Source organism: Pantherophis guttatus, chromosome 8 (assembly GCF_059756535.1).
Source record: "Pantherophis guttatus breed Tessera chromosome 8, ASM5975653v1, whole genome shotgun sequence".
NCBI classification, from domain to species: domain Eukaryota; kingdom Metazoa; phylum Chordata; class Lepidosauria; order Squamata; family Colubridae; genus Pantherophis; species Pantherophis guttatus.
The window spans coordinates 1,731,130-1,750,506 of record NC_142070.1 but is presented as its reverse complement, the minus strand read 5'-3'; the positions used below and the strand labels follow the sequence as shown (position 1 = coordinate 1,750,506).

The window sequence follows — 19,377 nt, the reverse complement described above, 5'->3', positions numbered from 1 at the left end:
TAAGTTAGAAAAGATACAGTGCATTCAGAAAATATTCAGACCCCCTTCACTTTTGTCAATTTTGCTATGCTGCCGACTGATTCTACAGTTGTTAAATTCCAGGGTTTTTTTCTCATTAATCTACATTCAGTACTCCATAATGACAGAGTGAAAACAGAGTTTTAGAAATGTCTGTAAATTTATTAAAAAGAAAAAACTGAAATATCACATTGATATAAGTATTCAGCCCCTTTGCAACAAATGTGAAATTTAACTCTAGTGCCTCCCATTTTTCTTGATCATTGCTGACATGTTTCTACACCTTGAATGGAGTTGACCTGTAGTAAATTAAATTGATTGGACATGATTTGGAAAGGCAGACACCTCTCTATAGAAGGTGTCACAGCTGACAATACATACTGTAGCAGAGCAAAAGCCACGAGGTCAAAGAAACTGCTTTCAGAGCTCAGAGACAGGATTACTGCAGGGCACAAAGCTCAAGAAGGCTACAGTAAAATTTCTGCTGCACTGAAGGTTCCTAAGAGCACAGTGGCCTCCATAATTCTGAAATGGAAGAAATTTGGCGCAACCAGGACCCTTCCGACAGCTGGTCGCCCAGTCAAACTGAGCAATCAGGGAAGAAGGGCCTTAGTAAGAGAAGTGACCAAGAACCTCATGGTCACTCTGACTGAGCTCCAAAGATCCTGTGTGGAGATGGGACAGAGTTCCAGAAGGACAACCATCACTGCAGCCATCCACCAATCTGGGCTTTATGGAAGAGACACGAGAGGGAAGCCTTTCCTCAGTGCAAAACACATGAAAGCCCACGTGGAGTTTGCAAAAAAAAAAAAAACACCTGAAAGACTCTCAGGCTATGAGGAACAAACTGTAAGTGGACTTTTGTGTGTTTTGCACTGAGGAGAGGCTTCCATTTTGATTAAAATAAATGTTTTACCTAGAATGTTATTTTTTGCTTCAGACAATACCTTCAGACAATTGATGTGCCATTTAAACAATGGCAGAAATACTTGTATGGTGGGGGAAGGAATTATGAATTAAATAAGAGTTTCTACAAGATGCAAAAAGAAAAGAGTAGGAGTATAAGATTTGAAATTATGTTTTGCTGCCTATTTAGTTTTGATGAAAGAGTGAGAGTTGTTAAGAAATAAGAGACTATCGGAGTTAGAAGGGCATCATCTGAGATTTGGGCGGCACAGATACACATGATATAATAAAACTAAACTGAGTGTAGATTTTAAAAATCCTTACGTTACACAAGCTGTTCTTAGAGCATGGAATAAATAGATTTTTAGGTTCTTCCAGCACAAGAAGATGTAGACAAGCAATAACTAGGCATAAAAGATTAACATACTGTGATGTACTAGAATTTTCTCAAAGGGATTGTAAACTAAAATTGAGAGAAGTGGTTTTCTTATGTACAATTATCAGAAGGTTTGAAGTGGATGAAAGATGTTATAGTTTTGAACAAAGTCTGAATTTGAAATATTTATTAATAATGAACATGTTAACATTGGTTGAAATAGGCAAAAGAAGAACAAGTGAAAGAATGCATGATCAAATGGGCTGAAAAATTCACTACAATATACAAATAGATCAATGGGAAAATATGTGGTTGAAATTGACTGTGGAGATGATTAAATGATTTTTTTTGATCAAGACAATATCTTTCTGGCTGACTAGAAAATCCTGATTGCGTTAAATGGGAAAAATGCACATGCTTTGAATAATTGGATAATGGAAAAAAATAACTTTTTTGCAAGATAATTTTGTAATTATACTTGCTACAAAGGAAATTGGAAACATCTTTCTATTCTTTTGGCTTCCTTCCTTCCTTCCTTCCTTCCTTCCTTCCTTCCTTCCTTCCTTTTCTTTTTTTTTCTTTGTTAGTTTGGGTAATTATTTTATATTCTCTTTTAAACTTCCACTAAAATTTATGGAAGGTGGGGAGGAAGAACTGTAGCCCATCATGTATCAACTACATATTCTTTAACAGAGAAAAAAATGGCAGAAACCACTTACGATGTCCAGGTGGCTTTTTGTGACCCATTTGGTCTCTTCAGTGTATTTAACAGTTCATCCTGAAAAGTGAAGATGATGGTGGAGCAGACGGTGAAAAATTAATGTTGCAAGACAGAGAAGCCAACTCCAGCCCCAACCTTTGTATTAAAACCAGGAGGAGGAAATGGACAACAACCAGGAGGACTTCAGAAATAAACAACATTTAATCAAAGGCTTTGGACCCAACAACTGTATTTTGAATCCTGATTCTACCTTGATTGGTTATGTTTATATTCCACTTTTATGAGAGTGGCACATTGTGTGTATGTGTTTGTGTAATACACACACACACAAACATACACACACATATACATATTGACTCCAATTCAATTCCCACATAGTTACCTGCCATAGGGCTAAAGAACTTTGTGTATATAAATGTGGTAGAATCTCCAGCTAGGCTGGACAGAGGAGTTAAGAGGGGCCTGAATTTGGATTCTCACCACAGCAGGAAGCATCAAAGGCTTGCCCTCCCCTGCAATTCGTGAAGCCTTATCTGACCATTCCCAGGGGGATGCCGTCAGTCTGGTGAGATTCTTGTAACATAGTGACTCTCCTAGATCTGGCATTCTCAGCTTCTCCATACACTCAGATGCTCAATACGATACTACTTAAAATGTTACTCTTTTTTTGGCTTGATCACAACTACACATTCCTCACTCTGCTTCCATCCACGTACACAACTTTTCCTGACTCCTCAAGGTCCTGTTAACAGGGTAGCAAGGAAGAACACAGCCCAGCATACAGCAGCTTCACAAGAACAAGGCCCTGTATCTAAGGTAGTGGACAACTGGTGGAAGAAGGCAGGGAAGACACATAATTGAAGAAATTAACACAGTAACAGAGTTGGAAGGGACCTTGGAGGTCTTCTAGTCCAACCTCCTGCCCAAGATTTTACACTATCCTGGACAAATGGTTGTCCAATCGCTTCTTGAAAACCTCCAGTGATGGAGCACCCACAACTTTGGAAGGCAAGCTGTTAAACTGACTAATTGTTCTCATTGTCAGCATCACGTCTTTGTGGAAGCCCCTTAAATACTATTACAGTCATGATTGCAAGCCATAAGCATAATTCCATGTGGTGAAGTGGAGTGATTGGTTCAAGGTCACTCATGGAGTCTGGGGTGGAGCACAGCTCCGACCTGGTCTCTCTTTTCCCACTCTAAAACGTGAACCTCGGCAGAGGACTCCTGTCTTCTCTGTGGAGCACAGACCAACTAAAACATCTCACACAAACCAAAAACTGAAGGAAAGCTACAAATCCATCACCTATAAACAGCCTGAGCACAGATACAAAGACAGCACGGGACAAAAGTCACTCTGCTAAACAATAGCAGTGAAACAGCACATCTCTGGGACAACTTTCCCTCCCAGATGCTGATTAGGCAGGGATCTCCCAGGAATCGGTCGCTCCAGAGTTCGGACCCAGTGAAGAAAATGTGCTGCTCGGGTCCCTGAGCACTTGCACCTTCCAATGCCCCAGTTTCCTGGTCCAAAAAGAAACATTTATCTCACTTTCTCCTTGAATCGCAGCCCAGTGGCAGAGGGATTAGAGGCAGGATGCTAAGAGTCCCTAGCCAACCTGCAGACCCTGGAGCCACTCCTGGACTTGAGCAGGTGAGCAGAAGCACTATTGCTCGAGAGCCTTAATCATTTTTTCTTCTTCCCCTCTCTCGGTACCTACAACTGGAGCTTCCTTCTGCAGCTTCAGAAGTTCATTTTCTTTATGATGTAGAATATTCAGCTCCTGCTGCTCTCCGATTGGCTGGCTGCTGTGTCCAATCAGGATTCAGCGCTTAGCCCTCAGTTTCTTCCTCTGGCCCTGGGAAGCTTCTGCATTTCAGGTGGTCCTCAGCAAAGTCTAAGTACAGTGTGGATTTTCTTCTCCTGCTTCAAAATTGTCCAAACTGGGATTTCCTCGGTAGAACTGGGGTAGATGCAGTCCTTGCTGGAAATAGCTACCTTGGTATTAGCATACATGCAAGGGTTCTTGAAGGAATGACCGGTTGCATATGGCATTGTGGTGAAAAGCACCGGTGCCTTTTTCAGTACAGCCCTAAAAACATCACTGTGTCCCCATGCCTGGGGCACTGAATGTGTCAAGGGCCATGTTTTCTGCCAGTATTGCTAACTGGCCAAGTATCTCAGCTGCTATGTACATGTCTTTTGGATGCTTTTTGTTGTTTTAAAATGTTTCATTGCTTCAGATGTAGTATACTTTTTAGTGCATTCAGTCACTTAAATATGAGCCAGCCATGTGCTGCAGCTGACCAAAAAGCCAACACAGTTCTAGGCTGCATCAACAGAGGGATAGAATCAAGATCACGTGATGTGATAGTACCACTTTATAAAGCCTTGGTAAGGCCACACTTGGAATATGGCATCCAGTTTTGGTGATCATGCTGTAAAAAAAGCTCCATCTCCTCACTTTGACAGTCCTAAAGTGGGTTTTCAACAAGAATCTCCAGTTCGTATGACTGAACTGATATCCCACCTTTATGTTCCCCACTTAAAAACTGTGTTCAAATAGGCCACTAAAAGAGAGAAATGTCTGTGGAGATTCTCGGTCATCCGGGTCATGGGTCTCCCAAAGTTGCTTTTTCAAAAGGCAACTGGGCTTTGTTTTTCCTTGAAGGTGTTTTGCTTCTCATCCAAGAAGCTTCTTCAGTTCTGAAGAAAAAGAGAACTGAGGAAGCTTCTTGGATGAGAAGAAAAATGTTTTGAAGTGAATCCATCCAGTAAGCAAACTCATCCTATTCAGAGATGGACTTATCGGGGAGGGCCGTGTTTGTTAGGTTCTGTGCCTATTTTATTTATTTATGGAATATATTACTATGTTACTGCCATCAAAAACGACTCACAGAAGTTCACCTGAAAAATATAATATAAAATATATCTCGTACAAAAATTAAAAGTACAACAATTCTGGAAGAAAATAGAAAAAGGATACAAATGACACCAACAGTGCTTGATGTCCGTGGATGTGGCCACCCCACATCCTATCTCTTTGCTTACATGGAGGATTCACCATCCCCACATTATATGTTATAAATGACCCCTGGTTGTCTTCTGGTGCTGCTGGGTTTGGCTAGGATGATTGTGTAGCTCCAACAATGTAAAACAATTTCTAGACCCACAATCCTCTGACCAATGAGCCACCAACAGGCATATAACAGCAGATTGCGTATAACCCCACGACTAGTTGCGAAGTCGTGTCCGACCCATCGCGACCCCATGGACAATGTTCCACCAGGCCTTCCTGTCCTCTACCATCTGGAGTCCATTTAATCTCACTCCGACTGCTTCAGTGACTCCATCCAGCCACCTCGTTCTCTACCGTCCCCTTCTTCTTTTGTCCTCAATCTTTCCCAGCATTAGGCTCTTCAGTGAATCCTTCTCCAGTGTGTCCTTCCTTCTCATTAGATGGCCGAAGGATATATGGGTATGCCTAGTTTAATGAAAAGAAGGACTAGGGTGATATGATAACATATTCCAATATTTGGGAGGCTGCCACAAGGAAGAGAGGTGCAACCTATTCTCCAAAGCGTCTGAAGGCAAGACAAGAAGCAACAGATGGAAACTAATCAAGGAGAGAAACAACCTAGAAATAAGGAGCAATTTATTCAGAATTAGAACAGTTAATCAGAGAAATGGCTTTCCTTCAGAAGCTGTGGGGGCTCCCTCACTGGAGGCTTTTAAGAAGAGACTGGACAGCCATTTGTCTGAAATGGTAGAGGGCTGTCCTGCTTGAGCAGTGGGTTCGACTAGAAGACCTCCATGGTCCCTTCCAGCTCTGTTATTGTTATATAAACAGCCATTAGACCTCACTTCATATCATCAGAATACTGATGAAATTATCTAGCCCTCTTCTCAAACATCTGCAAGCAGGAAACCAACCTCAGAGAATGCCAAAAACCCAACAAGTACCAGTTATTTATTCCCTTTAGTCGAGACCCATACACAGGGTTGCCTGCAGTAGCCAAGTTTTAGTCGTAAATATCTCGATGTGAGTCATGCTTCATGACACAAGTTCTGTCCCTGATGCACTGATGGGAGAAGTGGCCATGAAAGCAGAAAATGGTTGTAAAATGTAGAGAGAAAGACCTTGGCAGAAATGGGCAAGCAGCGTGACCTAGACAAAGAAAAGACAAGAAAGAAATGGATCTATGCACAAAGAATCAGTGGAAAAACACACAAGTTGAACTATAACCAAGCCAGTTTCCAGCCTTCCCTGAGGGGACCCATCATGGCTGCCCTCCTTCCCCAATGATACCTCAACCCTTCCCGCCAAAACCGCTTCTTTTCTTTTATTGGCTCTCGAGGTTCAGGTGACTCTGGATGGGCCTCTTCATGATTAGTTGACCCTCAGGCTGACATCTGTCATTGAAGGATCACCTCAGTAGGTGATAGGCCCTTGTGCTCCATGTTCCCCACCTTTGTGGCTGTCCACAGGTTGATCCAGCTGCCAATCAAATAGTAGCGCCCAATCAAAGGGCTGTTGCTAGGCAGGCGGTGAGAAGGAGGGAAGACAAGATGGCTGTCTGAAGCTTTGCCACCATAGGCCTCATGAAGTAGCCAAATAAAAAGAGCCAAAGCTCTTTGGCCCTCAAGGTTCAGGTGATTCTGGATAGGCCTCTTCATGATTAGTTGGCTGCCTGAAGCTCTACTGCCACAGGCCTTAGGCTTAATAAACAGTGCCAAAGACAGGAGTCAAAGTGAAGATTGCAACTGAAAGATAGACTGCCCTGATGAGGAGAGGCTCCGGAAAGGGTGCAGCAGCTGAAAGAAATGAGTGGAGAAAGGCATCTTTGTTCTCTCAGCCATTTCCCTCAGATGGATCAAAGATTCAGGAGAAAACACCAGGAAGCCCAACCAAGGAGCAAATAAGGGGGAAATCTGGAATAAAAGTATAAGACTTGAACAGGACAGGAATAGAAAGCAGGAATTAAAAAAGAGAAAAGAAGATTGAACTGAAGTGAAATTGGACTTTTAAAATGTAGTGTAAATAGAAGCCATGGAAATTAGTTACAGTTTTATTAAGATTCATTTCATCATTCATCAATCTTTAACTTCCTTTAATTTTTAAGCTTATTTTGTTTTTGGCAAAATAAAAGACAACACCCACTCCCCAACCACTAAGGGAAGATACAAAATCCCAAACGATTGTCCAAATTTCCATTTCTTTGTTGTCTCCTTCAAACAACATAAATGCAGACATAGGCATCATGAGGCAAAACTAAAAGAAAAAAGAATCCAATCAACAATTTTCTCATAAATAAAGGTGGAAAAGAATCATAAAGATACTTCTCAGAGCAGACCATGCTGTCATGACTCCGCTATTATTCTGACTCTGTAAACCGCTCAGAGAGGGCTGTAAAAGCACTGTGAAGCAGTGTATAAGTCTAAGAACTATTGCTATTGCTTGCTCTGCAAACTTGCTGTCACTCGAGAAGAGGAGATCTCTCAGGGGGTGTAATCCATCTCCTACTTGAAAACATAAGTGGCTTTTCCTCCTAGCCAGGAACTCTGAGGACACCACTATTCCCTTAAAAGGGAACGTGAATCCAAGCTCAGCAACAAAGCCCAGGGAAACGGAGGACCCATGGATGCTCCCAGCTGTGAAAATGCTCAGGGAATGGGCTCCCCAAATATCCTGCAGCCGCTGAGGTTGGCGGGAGAAAGGGAAGTCCTCCTCCTCACTCGTGCAAAATATTCCTTCCGCCTCCTGCTGAACCATCCCTCCTCCTTGCCCCGTTCAGAATGCAACTGGCACTCAGGGCACCTTCCCCAGGAAGAAGGTCCCTCTCGGCTGCATGGAAATCCTTCTGTCTCGGGCACATCCTACCTCTGATGCACAAAATGGGATGAGGTAAGCCAGCAAGGATCCAGTGTAGATTTTGCAGTGTGCAAACATAACAAAGAAATGCACAGAGACACCAGTTCAGGCAGTGGCTCCAAGGCCTCTGCTTGTAGCACATGCTGACTCTTTGCTCCCTCTTTCCTGCCCTGTTTCATTCTCCCCTTTTGTGCAGCCATCTGCTGCAGCTCCTCTTGAAGCCCCACAAGGGGATGCCCATCTCTGGGTGCACGAACCTCTCAGAAGAGAGAAATAGTGGGATTGAGAGGGGGGGAGAGAGTGAGAGGAGGAATCCTGCTGCCCTCTGTGGCCATCTCAATGTGCACTACTCCATGGTGTCTAAGAGAGAATGATGTTTAGGCAGCCAAAGGGGAGGGTCCTTTGAGAAAGGTTATAGATGTCCTGTTCCATCCAATCTGCTTTGCTAAAAGTGAGGGTCCCAAAGGGGCTGCCTCTCCCCCTCCCCCCCTCCCGTTATATTTACAGATGGGTTCAGTTCAACCCCAACATTCCCCTTCAACCAAATCACCAGCTTGGAGGCTTTTGCTGAGTTACATTCTGCGCAGCTGGCCAGTGAGAAAAGCTGATGTTCACCTTTCCAGAATAACCTCCCTTCCTCTCCAAAGGAAGACTGCGGATAATGTGGTGGTGCCTCTGTCAGCTTCTTTTCTCCCAGCCTCTCTTCCCTCCTGGCATCGATCCTTCTGTCAACACTTTCAACCATCATTCCAGAATTCCCATTCAGTTTATGTGGTTCCCTGATTGGCTGACTGGCTCACTTCTTCAGCGTTCCATGTGTGGCATCAGTCGTGGAAAATCTGGGCCTCAGATCTAGCCTCAGATCAAGAGCTGTGGAAAAGGTGAGACATTCCCCACTCTTAGAATAATAGAATAACCCCTCCAGATCAGGATGAGCAGAAGTGTGCCTCCTACTAGCGTGTCAGTGAAGGTGCCAAGGAGACCTATTTTGAGTTTTTCCAGCGTGGGCTTTCATCCCATGCTCTCTATTTCAGTCAAATAGAGCTGGAAGGGACCTTGGAGGTCTTCTAGTCCAACATCCTATACCAGGAAATCCTATACCGTTTCAGACAAATGGCTGTCCAGTCTCTTCTTAAAAACTGTCAGTGTTGGAGGACCCACAACTTCTGGAGGCAAGCTCTTCCACTGATTAATTGTTCTAACTATAAGGACATTTCTCCTTAGTTCTAGGTTAGTTCTCTCCATCCATTGCTTCCATCCTGCCTTCAAATGCTTTAGAGAATAAGTTGACCCCTCTTCTCTGTGGCAGCTCCTCAAATATTGGAACACAGCTATCATGTCACCCCAGTCCTTTCTTTCCTTAAGTAGACATACCAAATTCCTGCAACCATTCTTTGTATGTTTTAGCCTCCAGCACTCTCATCTTCATTGTTGGTCTTCTCTGCACTCTTTCGAGACTCGACAACTTTTTAATATTGTGGCAACCAAATTCATTTTGTTAGATAGGGCCCATTCCACGTAAAAATGTGGAATAGACAACATCACCACCAAATAGATTTGTAGCTGGCTGACAAACCATACTCAATGAATAGTCCTTAATGGCAATACATCCACATGGAGAGAAGTAAGTGGTGGGGTACCACAAGGCTCCCTGTAAGGTCCACTATGCTTCAATATTTTTATAAATGACTTAGATGAGGGAATAGAAGGGGAACTCATCAAATTTGCAGATGATACTAAGCTGGCAGGAATGGCCAACACTCCAGAAGACAAACTCAGGATCCATAAAGATCTTGACAAACTTAAACAATTGGCTCTATCATACAAAATGAATTTTAATGAGGAGAGGGCAGGGAAAATCAAAGGTATAAGTACAGATTAGGCAAGATCTGCCTCAACAACAGTCACTGTGAGAGGGACCTTAGAGTCCTAGTGGATAATCACTTGACTATGAGCCAGCCGTGCGCAGCAGCCGCCAAAAAAGCTAATACAATTCTGGGTTATATAAACAGGCATAGAATCAAGATCACGTGAAGTATTAGTGCCGCTTTACAAAACCCTAGTAAGGCCACACCTGGAATCCAGTTTTGGTCAGCAAATTACAAGAAAGATCTTGAGACTTGGGGAAAAAAAGTTCAGAGAAGAGCAACTAATATGATGAAAGGCCTGTAGACTAAAACATGAAGAACGGCTGCAGGTTTTGGGTTTGGCTAGTCTAAAGAAAAGAATTAGGGGTGACATCATAACAGTATTACAGTATTTGAGGGGCTGCCACAAAGAAGCGGGGGTCAAATTATTCTCCAAAGTACCAGCAGGCAGGATAAGAAACAATGGTTGGAAATTAATCAGGGCAGCAACCTGGGATTAAGGAGAAACGTCTTAACAGTGAAGACAATTAACCAGTGGAACAGCTTGCCACCGGAAGTTGTGGGTGCTCCATCAGGAGGTTTTTAAGACGATACTAGACAGTCACGTCTTCTTTTGCCTTTAGCTACTTTGGAGAATAGGTTGACCCCCCTCTTCTCTCTGGCAGCCTTTTAGATATTGGAGGACAGTTATCATGTCACCCCTAGTCTTTCTTCTCATTAAACTAGACATACCCAATTCCTGCAACCGTTCTTCATAAGTTTTATCCTCCAGCCCCCTCATCATTCTTGTTGCTCTTCTCTGCACTTTTTCCAGAGTCTCCACATCTTTTTTTATATTGTGGCAACAAAAACTGGATGCAATAGTCCAAGTGTGATCATACCAGGGCATTATAAAGTTGTACTAACTGTTTATGTGATCTTGATTCTATCCTACCATTAATGCACCCTAGGACTGTGTTGGCTTCTTTGGCTTCTGCAGCACACTGATGGCTCATATTTAAGGGATTGTCTAATACAGGGGTCCTCAAACTTTTTAAACGGTGCAAATTCACACCCCCTCAGACTGTTGGGGGGGGGGAACTAGCTGGGTGGGTGTGGCTAGTTGGTCATGTGACTGTGTGGGTGTGGTTAGTTGGTCATGTGACTGTGGGTGTGGCTAGTTGGTCATATGGCTGAGTGGGTGTGGCCAATTTAGTAGTCCATTTTTTAAGTTGTTTAAGAGTCTAGTGCAGTTAACAGTTCATCCTGAAAAGTGAAGATGATGGTGGAGCAGACGGTGAAAAATTAATGTTGCAAGACAGAGAAGCCAACTCCAGCCCCAACCTTTGTATTAAAACCAGGAGGAGGAAATGGACAACAACCAGGAGGACTTCAGAAATAAACAACATTTAATCAAAGGCTTTGGACCCAACAACTGTATTTTGAATCCTGATTCTACCTTGATTGGTTATGTTTATATTCCACTTTTATGAGAGTGGCACATTGTGTGTATGTGTTTGTGTAATACACACACACACAAACATACACACACATATACATATTGACTCCAATTCAATTCCCACATAGTTACCTGCCATAGGGCTAAAGAACTTTGTGTATATAAATGTGGTAGAATCTCCAGCTAGGCTGGACAGAGGAGTTAAGAGGGGCCTGAATTTGGATTCTCACCGCAGCAGGAAGCATCAAAGGCTTGCCCTCCCCTGCAATTCGTGAAGCCTTATCTGACCATTCCCAGGGGGATGCCGTCAGTCTGGTGAGATTCTTGTAACATAGTGACTCTCCTAGATCTGGCATTCTCAGCTTCTCCATACACTCAGATGCTCAATACGATACTACTTAAAATGTTACTCTTTTTTTGGCTTGATCACAACTACACATTCCTCACTCTGCTTCCATCCACGTACACAACTTTTCCTGACTCCTCAAGGTCCTGTTAACAGGGTAGCAAGGAAGAACACAGCCCAGCATACAGCAGCTTCACAAGAACAAGGCCCTGTATCTAAGGTAGTGGACAACTGGTGGAAGAAGGCAGGGAAGACACATAATTGAAGAAATTAACACAGTAACAGAGTTGGAAGGGACCTTGGAGGTCTTCTAGTCCAACCTCCTGCCCAAGATTTTACACTATCCTGGACAAATGGTTGTCCAATCGCTTCTTGAAAACCTCCAGTGATGGAGCACCCACAACTTTGGAAGGCAAGCTGTTAAACTGACTAATTGTTCTCATTGTCAGCATCACGTCTTTGTGGAAGCCCCTTAAATACTATTACAGTCATGATTGCAAGCCATAAGCATAATTCCATGTGGTGAAGTGGAGTGATTGGTTCAAGGTCACTCATGGAGTCTGGGGTGGAGCACAGCTCCGACCTGGTCTCTCTTTTCCCACTCTAAAACGTGAACCTCGGCAGAGGACTCCTGTCTTCTCTGTGGAGCACAGACCAACTAAAACATCTCACACAAACCAAAAACTGAAGGAAAGCTACAAATCCATCACCTATAAACAGCCTGAGCACAGATACAAAGACAGCACGGGACAAAAGTCACTCTGCTAAACAATAGCAGTGAAACAGCACATCTCTGGGACAACTTTCCCTCCCAGATGCTGATTAGGCAGGGATCTCCCAGGAATCGGTCGCTCCAGAGTTCGGACCCAGTGAAGAAAATGTGCTGCTCGGGTCCCTGAGCACTTGCACCTTCCAATGCCCCAGTTTCCTGGTCCAAAAAGAAACATTTATCTCACTTTCTCCTTGAATCGCAGCCCAGTGGCAGAGGGATTAGAGGCAGGATGCTAAGAGTCCCTAGCCAACCTGCAGACCCTGGAGCCACTCCTGGACTTGAGCAGGTGAGCAGAAGCACTATTGCTCGAGAGCCTTAATCATTTTTTCTTCTTCCCCTCTCTCGGTACCTACAACTGGAGCTTCCTTCTGCAGCTTCAGAAGTTCATTTTCTTTATGATGTAGAATATTCAGCTCCTGCTGCTCTCCGATTGGCTGGCTGCTGTGTCCAATCAGGATTCAGCGCTTAGCCCTCAGTTTCTTCCTCTGGCCCTGGGAAGCTTCTGCATTTCAGGTGGTCCTCAGCAAAGTCTAAGTACAGTGTGGATTTTCTTCTCCTGCTTCAAAATTGTCCAAACTGGGATTTCCTCGGTAGAACTGGGGTAGATGCAGTCCTTGCTGGAAATAGCTACCTTGGTATTAGCATACATGCAAGGGTTCTTGAAGGAATGACCGGTTGCATATGGCATTGTGGTGAAAAGCACCGGTGCCTTTTTCAGTACAGCCCTAAAAACATCACTGTGTCCCCATGCCTGGGGCACTGAATGTGTCAAGGGCCATGTTTTCTGCCAGTATTGCTAACTGGCCAAGTATCTCAGCTGCTATGTACATGTCTTTTGGATGCTTTTTGTTGTTTTAAAATGTTTCATTGCTTCAGATGTAGTATACTTTTTAGTGCATTCAGTCACTTAAATATGAGCCAGCCATGTGCTGCAGCTGACCAAAAAGCCAACACAGTTCTAGGCTGCATCAACAGAGGGATAGAATCAAGATCACGTGATGTGATAGTACCACTTTATAAAGCCTTGGTAAGGCCACACTTGGAATATGGCATCCAGTTTTGGTGATCATGCTGTAAAAAAAGCTCCATCTCCTCACTTTGACAGTCCTAAAGTGGGTTTTCAACAAGAATCTCCAGTTCGTATGACTGAACTGATATCCCACCTTTATGTTCCCCACTTAAAAACTGTGTTCAAATAGGCCACTAAAAGAGAGAAATGTCTGTGGAGATTCTCGGTCATCCGGGTCATGGGTCTCCCAAAGTTGCTTTTTCAAAAGGCAACTGGGCTTTGTTTTTCCTTGAAGGTGTTTTGCTTCTCATCCAAGAAGCTTCTTCAGTTCTGAAGAAAAAGAGAACTGAGGAAGCTTCTTGGATGAGAAGAAAAATGTTTTGAAGTGAATCCATCCAGTAAGCAAACTCATCCTATTCAGAGATGGACTTATCGGGGAGGGCCGTGTTTGTTAGGTTCTGTGCCTATTTTATTTATTTATGGAATATATTACTATGTTACTGCCATCAAAAACGACTCACAGAAGTTCACCTGAAAAATATAATATAAAATATATCTCGTACAAAAATTAAAAGTACAACAATTCTGGAAGAAAATAGAAAAAGGATACAAATGACACCAACAGTGCTTGATGTCCGTGGATGTGGCCACCCCACATCCTATCTCTTTGCTTACATGGAGGATTCACCATCCCCACATTATATGTTATAAATGACCCCTGGTTGTCTTCTGGTGCTGCTGGGTTTGGCTAGGATGATTGTGTAGCTCCAACAATGTAAAACAATTTCTAGACCCACAATCCTCTGACCAATGAGCCACCAACAGGCATATAACAGCAGATTGCGTATAACCCCACGACTAGTTGCGAAGTCGTGTCCGACCCATCGCGACCCCATGGACAATGTTCCACCAGGCCTTCCTGTCCTCTACCATCTGGAGTCCATTTAATCTCACTCCGACTGCTTCAGTGACTCCATCCAGCCACCTCGTTCTCTACCGTCCCCTTCTTCTTTTGTCCTCAATCTTTCCCAGCATTAGGCTCTTCAGTGAATCCTTCTCCAGTGTGTCCTTCCTTCTCATTAGATGGCCGAAGGATATATGGGTATGCCTAGTTTAATGAAAAGAAGGACTAGGGTGATATGATAACATATTCCAATATTTGGGAGGCTGCCACAAGGAAGAGAGGTGCAACCTATTCTCCAAAGCGTCTGAAGGCAAGACAAGAAGCAACAGATGGAAACTAATCAAGGAGAGAAACAACCTAGAAATAAGGAGCAATTTATTCAGAATTAGAACAGTTAATCAGAGAAATGGCTTTCCTTCAGAAGCTGTGGGGGCTCCCTCACTGGAGGCTTTTAAGAAGAGACTGGACAGCCATTTGTCTGAAATGGTAGAGGGCTGTCCTGCTTGAGCAGTGGGTTCGACTAGAAGACCTCCATGGTCCCTTCCAGCTCTGTTATTGTTATATAAACAGCCATTAGACCTCACTTCATATCATCAGAATACTGATGAAATTATCTAGCCCTCTTCTCAAACATCTGCAAGCAGGAAACCAACCTCAGAGAATGCCAAAAACCCAACAAGTACCAGTTATTTATTCCCTTTAGTCGAGACCCATACACAGGGTTGCCTGCAGTAGCCAAGTTTTAGTCGTAAATATCTCGATGTGAGTCATGCTTCATGACACAAGTTCTGTCCCTGATGCACTGATGGGAGAAGTGGCCATGAAAGCAGAAAATGGTTGTAAAATGTAGAGAGAAAGACCTTGGCAGAAATGGGCAAGCAGCGTGACCTAGACAAAGAAAAGACAAGAAAGAAATGGATCTATGCACAAAGAATCAGTGGAAAAACACACAAGTTGAACTATAACCAAGCCAGTTTCCAGCCTTCCCTGAGGGGACCCATCATGGCTGCCCTCCTTCCCCAATGATACCTCAACCCTTCCCGCCAAAACCGCTTCTTTTCTTTTATTGGCTCTCGAGGTTCAGGTGACTCTGGATGGGCCTCTTCATGATTAGTTGACCCTCAGGCTGACATCTGTCATTGAAGGATCACCTCAGTAGGTGATAGGCCCTTGTGCTCCATGTTCCCCACCTTTGTGGCTGTCCACAGGTTGATCCAGCTGCCAATCAAATAGTAGTGCCCAATCAAAGGGCTGTTGCTAGGCAGGCGGTGAGAAGGAGGGAAGACAAGATGGCTGTCTGAAGCTTTGCCACCATAGGCCTCATGAAGTAGCCAAATAAAAAGAGCCAAAGCTCTTTGGCCCTCAAGGTTCAGGTGATTCTGGATAGGCCTCTTCATGATTAGTTGGCTGCCTGAAGCTCTACTGCCACAGGCCTTAGGCTGAATAAACAGAGCCAAAGATAGGAGTCAAAGTGAAGATTGCAACTGAAAGATAGACTGCCCTGATGAGGAGAGGCTCCGGAAAGGGTGTAGCAGCTGAAAGAAATGAGGGGAGAAAGGCATCTTTGTTCTCTCAGCCATTTCCCTCAGATGGATCAAAGATTCAGGAGAAAACACCAGGAAGCCCAACCAAGGAGCAAATAAGGGGGAAATCTGGAATAAAAGTATAAGACTTGAACAGGACAGGAATAGAAAGCAGGAATTAAAAAAGAGAAAAGAAGATTGAACTGAAGTGAAATTGGACTTTTAAAATGTAGTGTAAATAGAAGCCATGGAAATTAGTTACAGTTTTATTAAGATTCATTTCATCATTCATCAATCTTTAACTTCCTTTAATTTTTAAGCTTATTTTGTTTTTGGCAAAATAAAAGACAACACCCACTCCCCAACCACTAAGGGAAGATACAAAATCCCAAACGATTGTCCAAATTTCCATTTCTTTGTTGTCTCCTTCAAACAACATAAATGCAGACATAGGCATCATGAGGCAAAACTAAAAGAAAAAAGAATCCAATCAACAATTTTCTCATAAATAAAGGTGGAAAAGAATCATAAAGATACTTCTCAGAGCAGACCATGCTGTCATGACTCCGCTATTATTCTGACTCTGTAAACCGCTCAGAGAGGGCTGTAAAAGCACTGTGAAGCAGTGTATAAGTCTAAGAACTATTGCTATTGCTTGCTCTGCAAACTTGCTGTCACTCGAGAAGAGGAGATCTCTCAGGGGGTGTAATCCATCTCCTACTTGAAAACATAAGTGGCTTTTCCTCCTAGCCAGGAACTCTGAGGACACCACTATTCCCTTAAAAGGGAACGTGAATCCAAGCTCAGCAACAAAGCCCAGGGAAACGGAGGACCCATGGATGCTCCCAGCTGTGAAAATGCTCAGGGAATGGGCTCCCCAAATATCCTGCAGCCGCTGAGGTTGGCGGGAGAAAGGGAAGTCCTCCTCCTCACTCGTGCAAAATATTCCTTCCGCCTCCTGCTGAACCATCCCTCCTCCTTGCCCCGTTCAGAATGCAACTGGCACTCAGGGCACCTTCCCCAGGAAGAAGGTCCCTCTCGGCTGCATGGAAATCCTTCTGTCTCGGGCACATCCTACCTCTGATGCACAAAATGGGATGAGGTAAGCCAGCAAGGATCCAGTGTAGATTTTGCAGTGTGCAAACATAACAAAGAAATGCACAGAGACACCAGTTCAGGCAGTGGCTCCAAGGCCTCTGCTTGTAGCACATGCTGACTCTTTGCTCCCTCTTTCCTGCCCTGTTTCATTCTCCCCTTTTGTGCAGCCATCTGCTGCAGCTCCTCTTGAAGCCCCACAAGGGGATGCCCATCTCTGGGTGCACGAACCTCTCAGAAGAGAGAAATAGTGGGATTGAGAGGGGGGGAGAGAGTGAGAGGAGGAATCCTGCTGCCCTCTGTGGCCATCTCAATGTGCACTACTCCATGGTGTCTAAGAGAGAATGATGTTTAGGCAGCCAAAGGGGAGGGTCCTTTGAGAAAGGTTATAGATGTCCTGTTCCATCCAATCTGCTTTGCTAAAAGTGAGGGTCCCAAAGGGGCTGCCTCTCCCCCTCCCCCCCTCCCGTTATATTTACAGATGGGTTCAGTTCAACCCCAACATTCCCCTTCAACCAAATCACCAGCTTGGAGGCTTTTGCTGAGTTACATTCTGCGCAGCTGGCCAGTGAGAAAAGCTGATGTTCACCTTTCCAGAATAACCTCCCTTCCTCTCCAAAGGAAGACTGCGGATAATGTGGTGGTGCCTCTGTCAGCTTCTTTTCTCCCAGCCTCTCTTCCCTCCTGGCATCGATCCTTCTGTCAACACTTTCAACCATCATTCCAGAATTCCCATTCAGTTTATGTGGTTCCCTGATTGGCTGACTGGCTCACTTCTTCAGCGTTCCATGTGTGGCATCAGTCGTGGAAAATCTGGGCCTCAGATCTAGCCTCAGATCAAGAGCTGTGGAAAAGGTGAGACATTCCCCACTCTTAGAATAATAGAATAACCCCTCCAGATCAGGATGAGCAGAAGTGTGCCTCCTACTAGCGTGTCAGTGAAGGTGCCAAGGAGACCTATTTTGAGTTTTTCCAGCGTGGGCTTTCATCCCATGCTCTCTATTTCAGTCAAATAGAGCTGGAAGGGACCTTGGAGGTCTTCTAGTCCAACATCCTATACCAGGAAATCCTATACCGTTTCAGACAAATGGCTGTCCAGTCTCTTCTTAAAAACTGTCAGTGTTGGAGGACCCACAACTTCTGGAGGCAAGCTCTTCCACTGATTAATTGTTCTAACTATAAGGACATTTCTCCTTAGTTCTAGGTTAGTTCTCTCCATCCATTGCTTCCATCCTGCCTTCAAATGCTTTAGAGAATAAGTTGACCCCTCTTCTCTGTGGCAGCTCCTCAAATATTGGAACACAGCTATCATGTCACCCCAGTCCTTTCTTTCCTTAAGTAGACATACCAAATTCCTGCAACCATTCTTTGTATGTTTTAGCCTCCAGCACTCTCATCTTCATTGTTGGTCTTCTCTGCACTCTTTCGAGACTCGACAACTTTTTAATATTGTGGCAACCAAATTCATTTTGTTAGATAGGGCCCATTCCACGTAAAAATGTGGAATAGACAACATCACCACCAAATAGATTTGTAGCTGGCTGACAAACCATACTCAACGAATAGTCCTTAATGGCAATACATCCACATGGAGAGAAGTAAGTGGTGGGGTACCACAAGGCTCCCTGTAAGGTCCACTATGCTTCAATATTTTTATAAATGACTTAGATGAGGGAATAGAAGGGGAACTCATCAAATTTGCAGATGATACTAAGCTGGCAGGAATGGCCAACACTCCAGAAGACAAACTCAGGATCCATAAAGATCTTGACAAACTTAAACAATTGGCTCTATCATACAAAATGAATTTTAATGAGGAGAGGGCAGGGAAAATCAAAGGTATAAGTACAGATTAGGCAAGATCTGCCTCAACAACAGTCACTGTGAGAGGGACCTTAGAGTCCTAGTGGATAATCACTTGACTATGAGCCAGCCGTGCGCAGCAGCCGCCAAAAAAGCTAATACAATTCTGGGTTATATAAACAGGCATAGAATCAAGATCACGTGAAGTATTAGTGCCGCTTTACAAAACCCTAGTAAGGCCACACCTGGAATCCAGTTTTGGTCAGCAAATTACAAGAAAGATCTTGAGACTTGGGGAAAAAAAGTTCAGAGAAGAGCAACTAATATGATGAAAGGCCTGTAGACTAAAACATGAAGAACGGCTGCAGGTTTTGGGTTTGGCTAGTCTAAAGAAAAGAATTAGGGGTGACATCATAACAGTATTACAGTATTTGAGGGGCTGCCACAAAGAAGCGGGGGTCAAATTATTCTCCAAAGTACCAGCAGGCAGGATAAGAAACAATGGTTGGAAATTAATCAGGGCAGCAACCTGGGATTAAGGAGAAACGTCTTAACAGTGAAGACAATTAACCAGTGGAACAGCTTGCCACCGGAAGTTGTGGGTGCTCCATCAGGAGGTTTTTAAGACGATACTAGACAGTCACGTCTTCTTTTGCCTTTAGCTACTTTGGAGAATAGGTTGACCCCCCTCTTCTCTCTGGCAGCCTTTTAGATATTGGAGGACA

At 43.9% G+C, this 19,377-nt stretch overlaps 2 protein-coding genes across 17 annotated transcripts in view; one reads left to right on the top strand and one right to left on the bottom strand.

Moving 5' to 3' along the window:
• LOC132711969 (uncharacterized) overlaps positions 1–8,654 on the bottom strand; it is a 44,894-nt gene extending 36,240 nt beyond the window's left edge. For 3 of the 14 annotated variants that reach the window (XM_087874770.1, XM_087874767.1, XM_087874773.1), the window contains exons 1-2: positions 3,743–3,796; positions 2,020–2,078 (exon numbers count right to left, since the gene is read on the bottom strand). In XM_087874770.1, coding sequence (XP_087730896.1) covers positions 2,020–2,047 — 28 coding nt within the window. In that variant the 5' untranslated portion in view covers positions 2,048–2,078; positions 3,743–3,796. Of the gene's footprint in view, positions 1–2,019; positions 2,079–3,738; positions 3,798–5,955; positions 6,345–8,509 lie in introns of those variants that run through there. The other 11 variants (XM_087874763.1, XM_087874771.1, XM_087874768.1 and 8 more) reach the window with 9 other exon arrangements.
• The window catches only part of LOC132709238 (uncharacterized), a 124,618-nt gene that overhangs the window by 85,307 nt on the left and 19,934 nt on the right, over positions 1–19,377 (top strand). The window contains exons 1-2 of one of the 3 annotated variants that reach the window (XM_060682339.2): positions 16,715–16,856; positions 17,577–17,704. The exons of 1 other annotated variant lie outside the window; for it this stretch is intronic. The gene's annotated coding sequence lies outside the window, so the exon portion shown is untranslated. Of the gene's footprint in view, positions 1–16,714; positions 16,857–17,576; positions 17,705–19,377 lie in introns of those variants that run through there. One more of the 3 variants, XM_087874777.1, reaches the window with a different exon arrangement.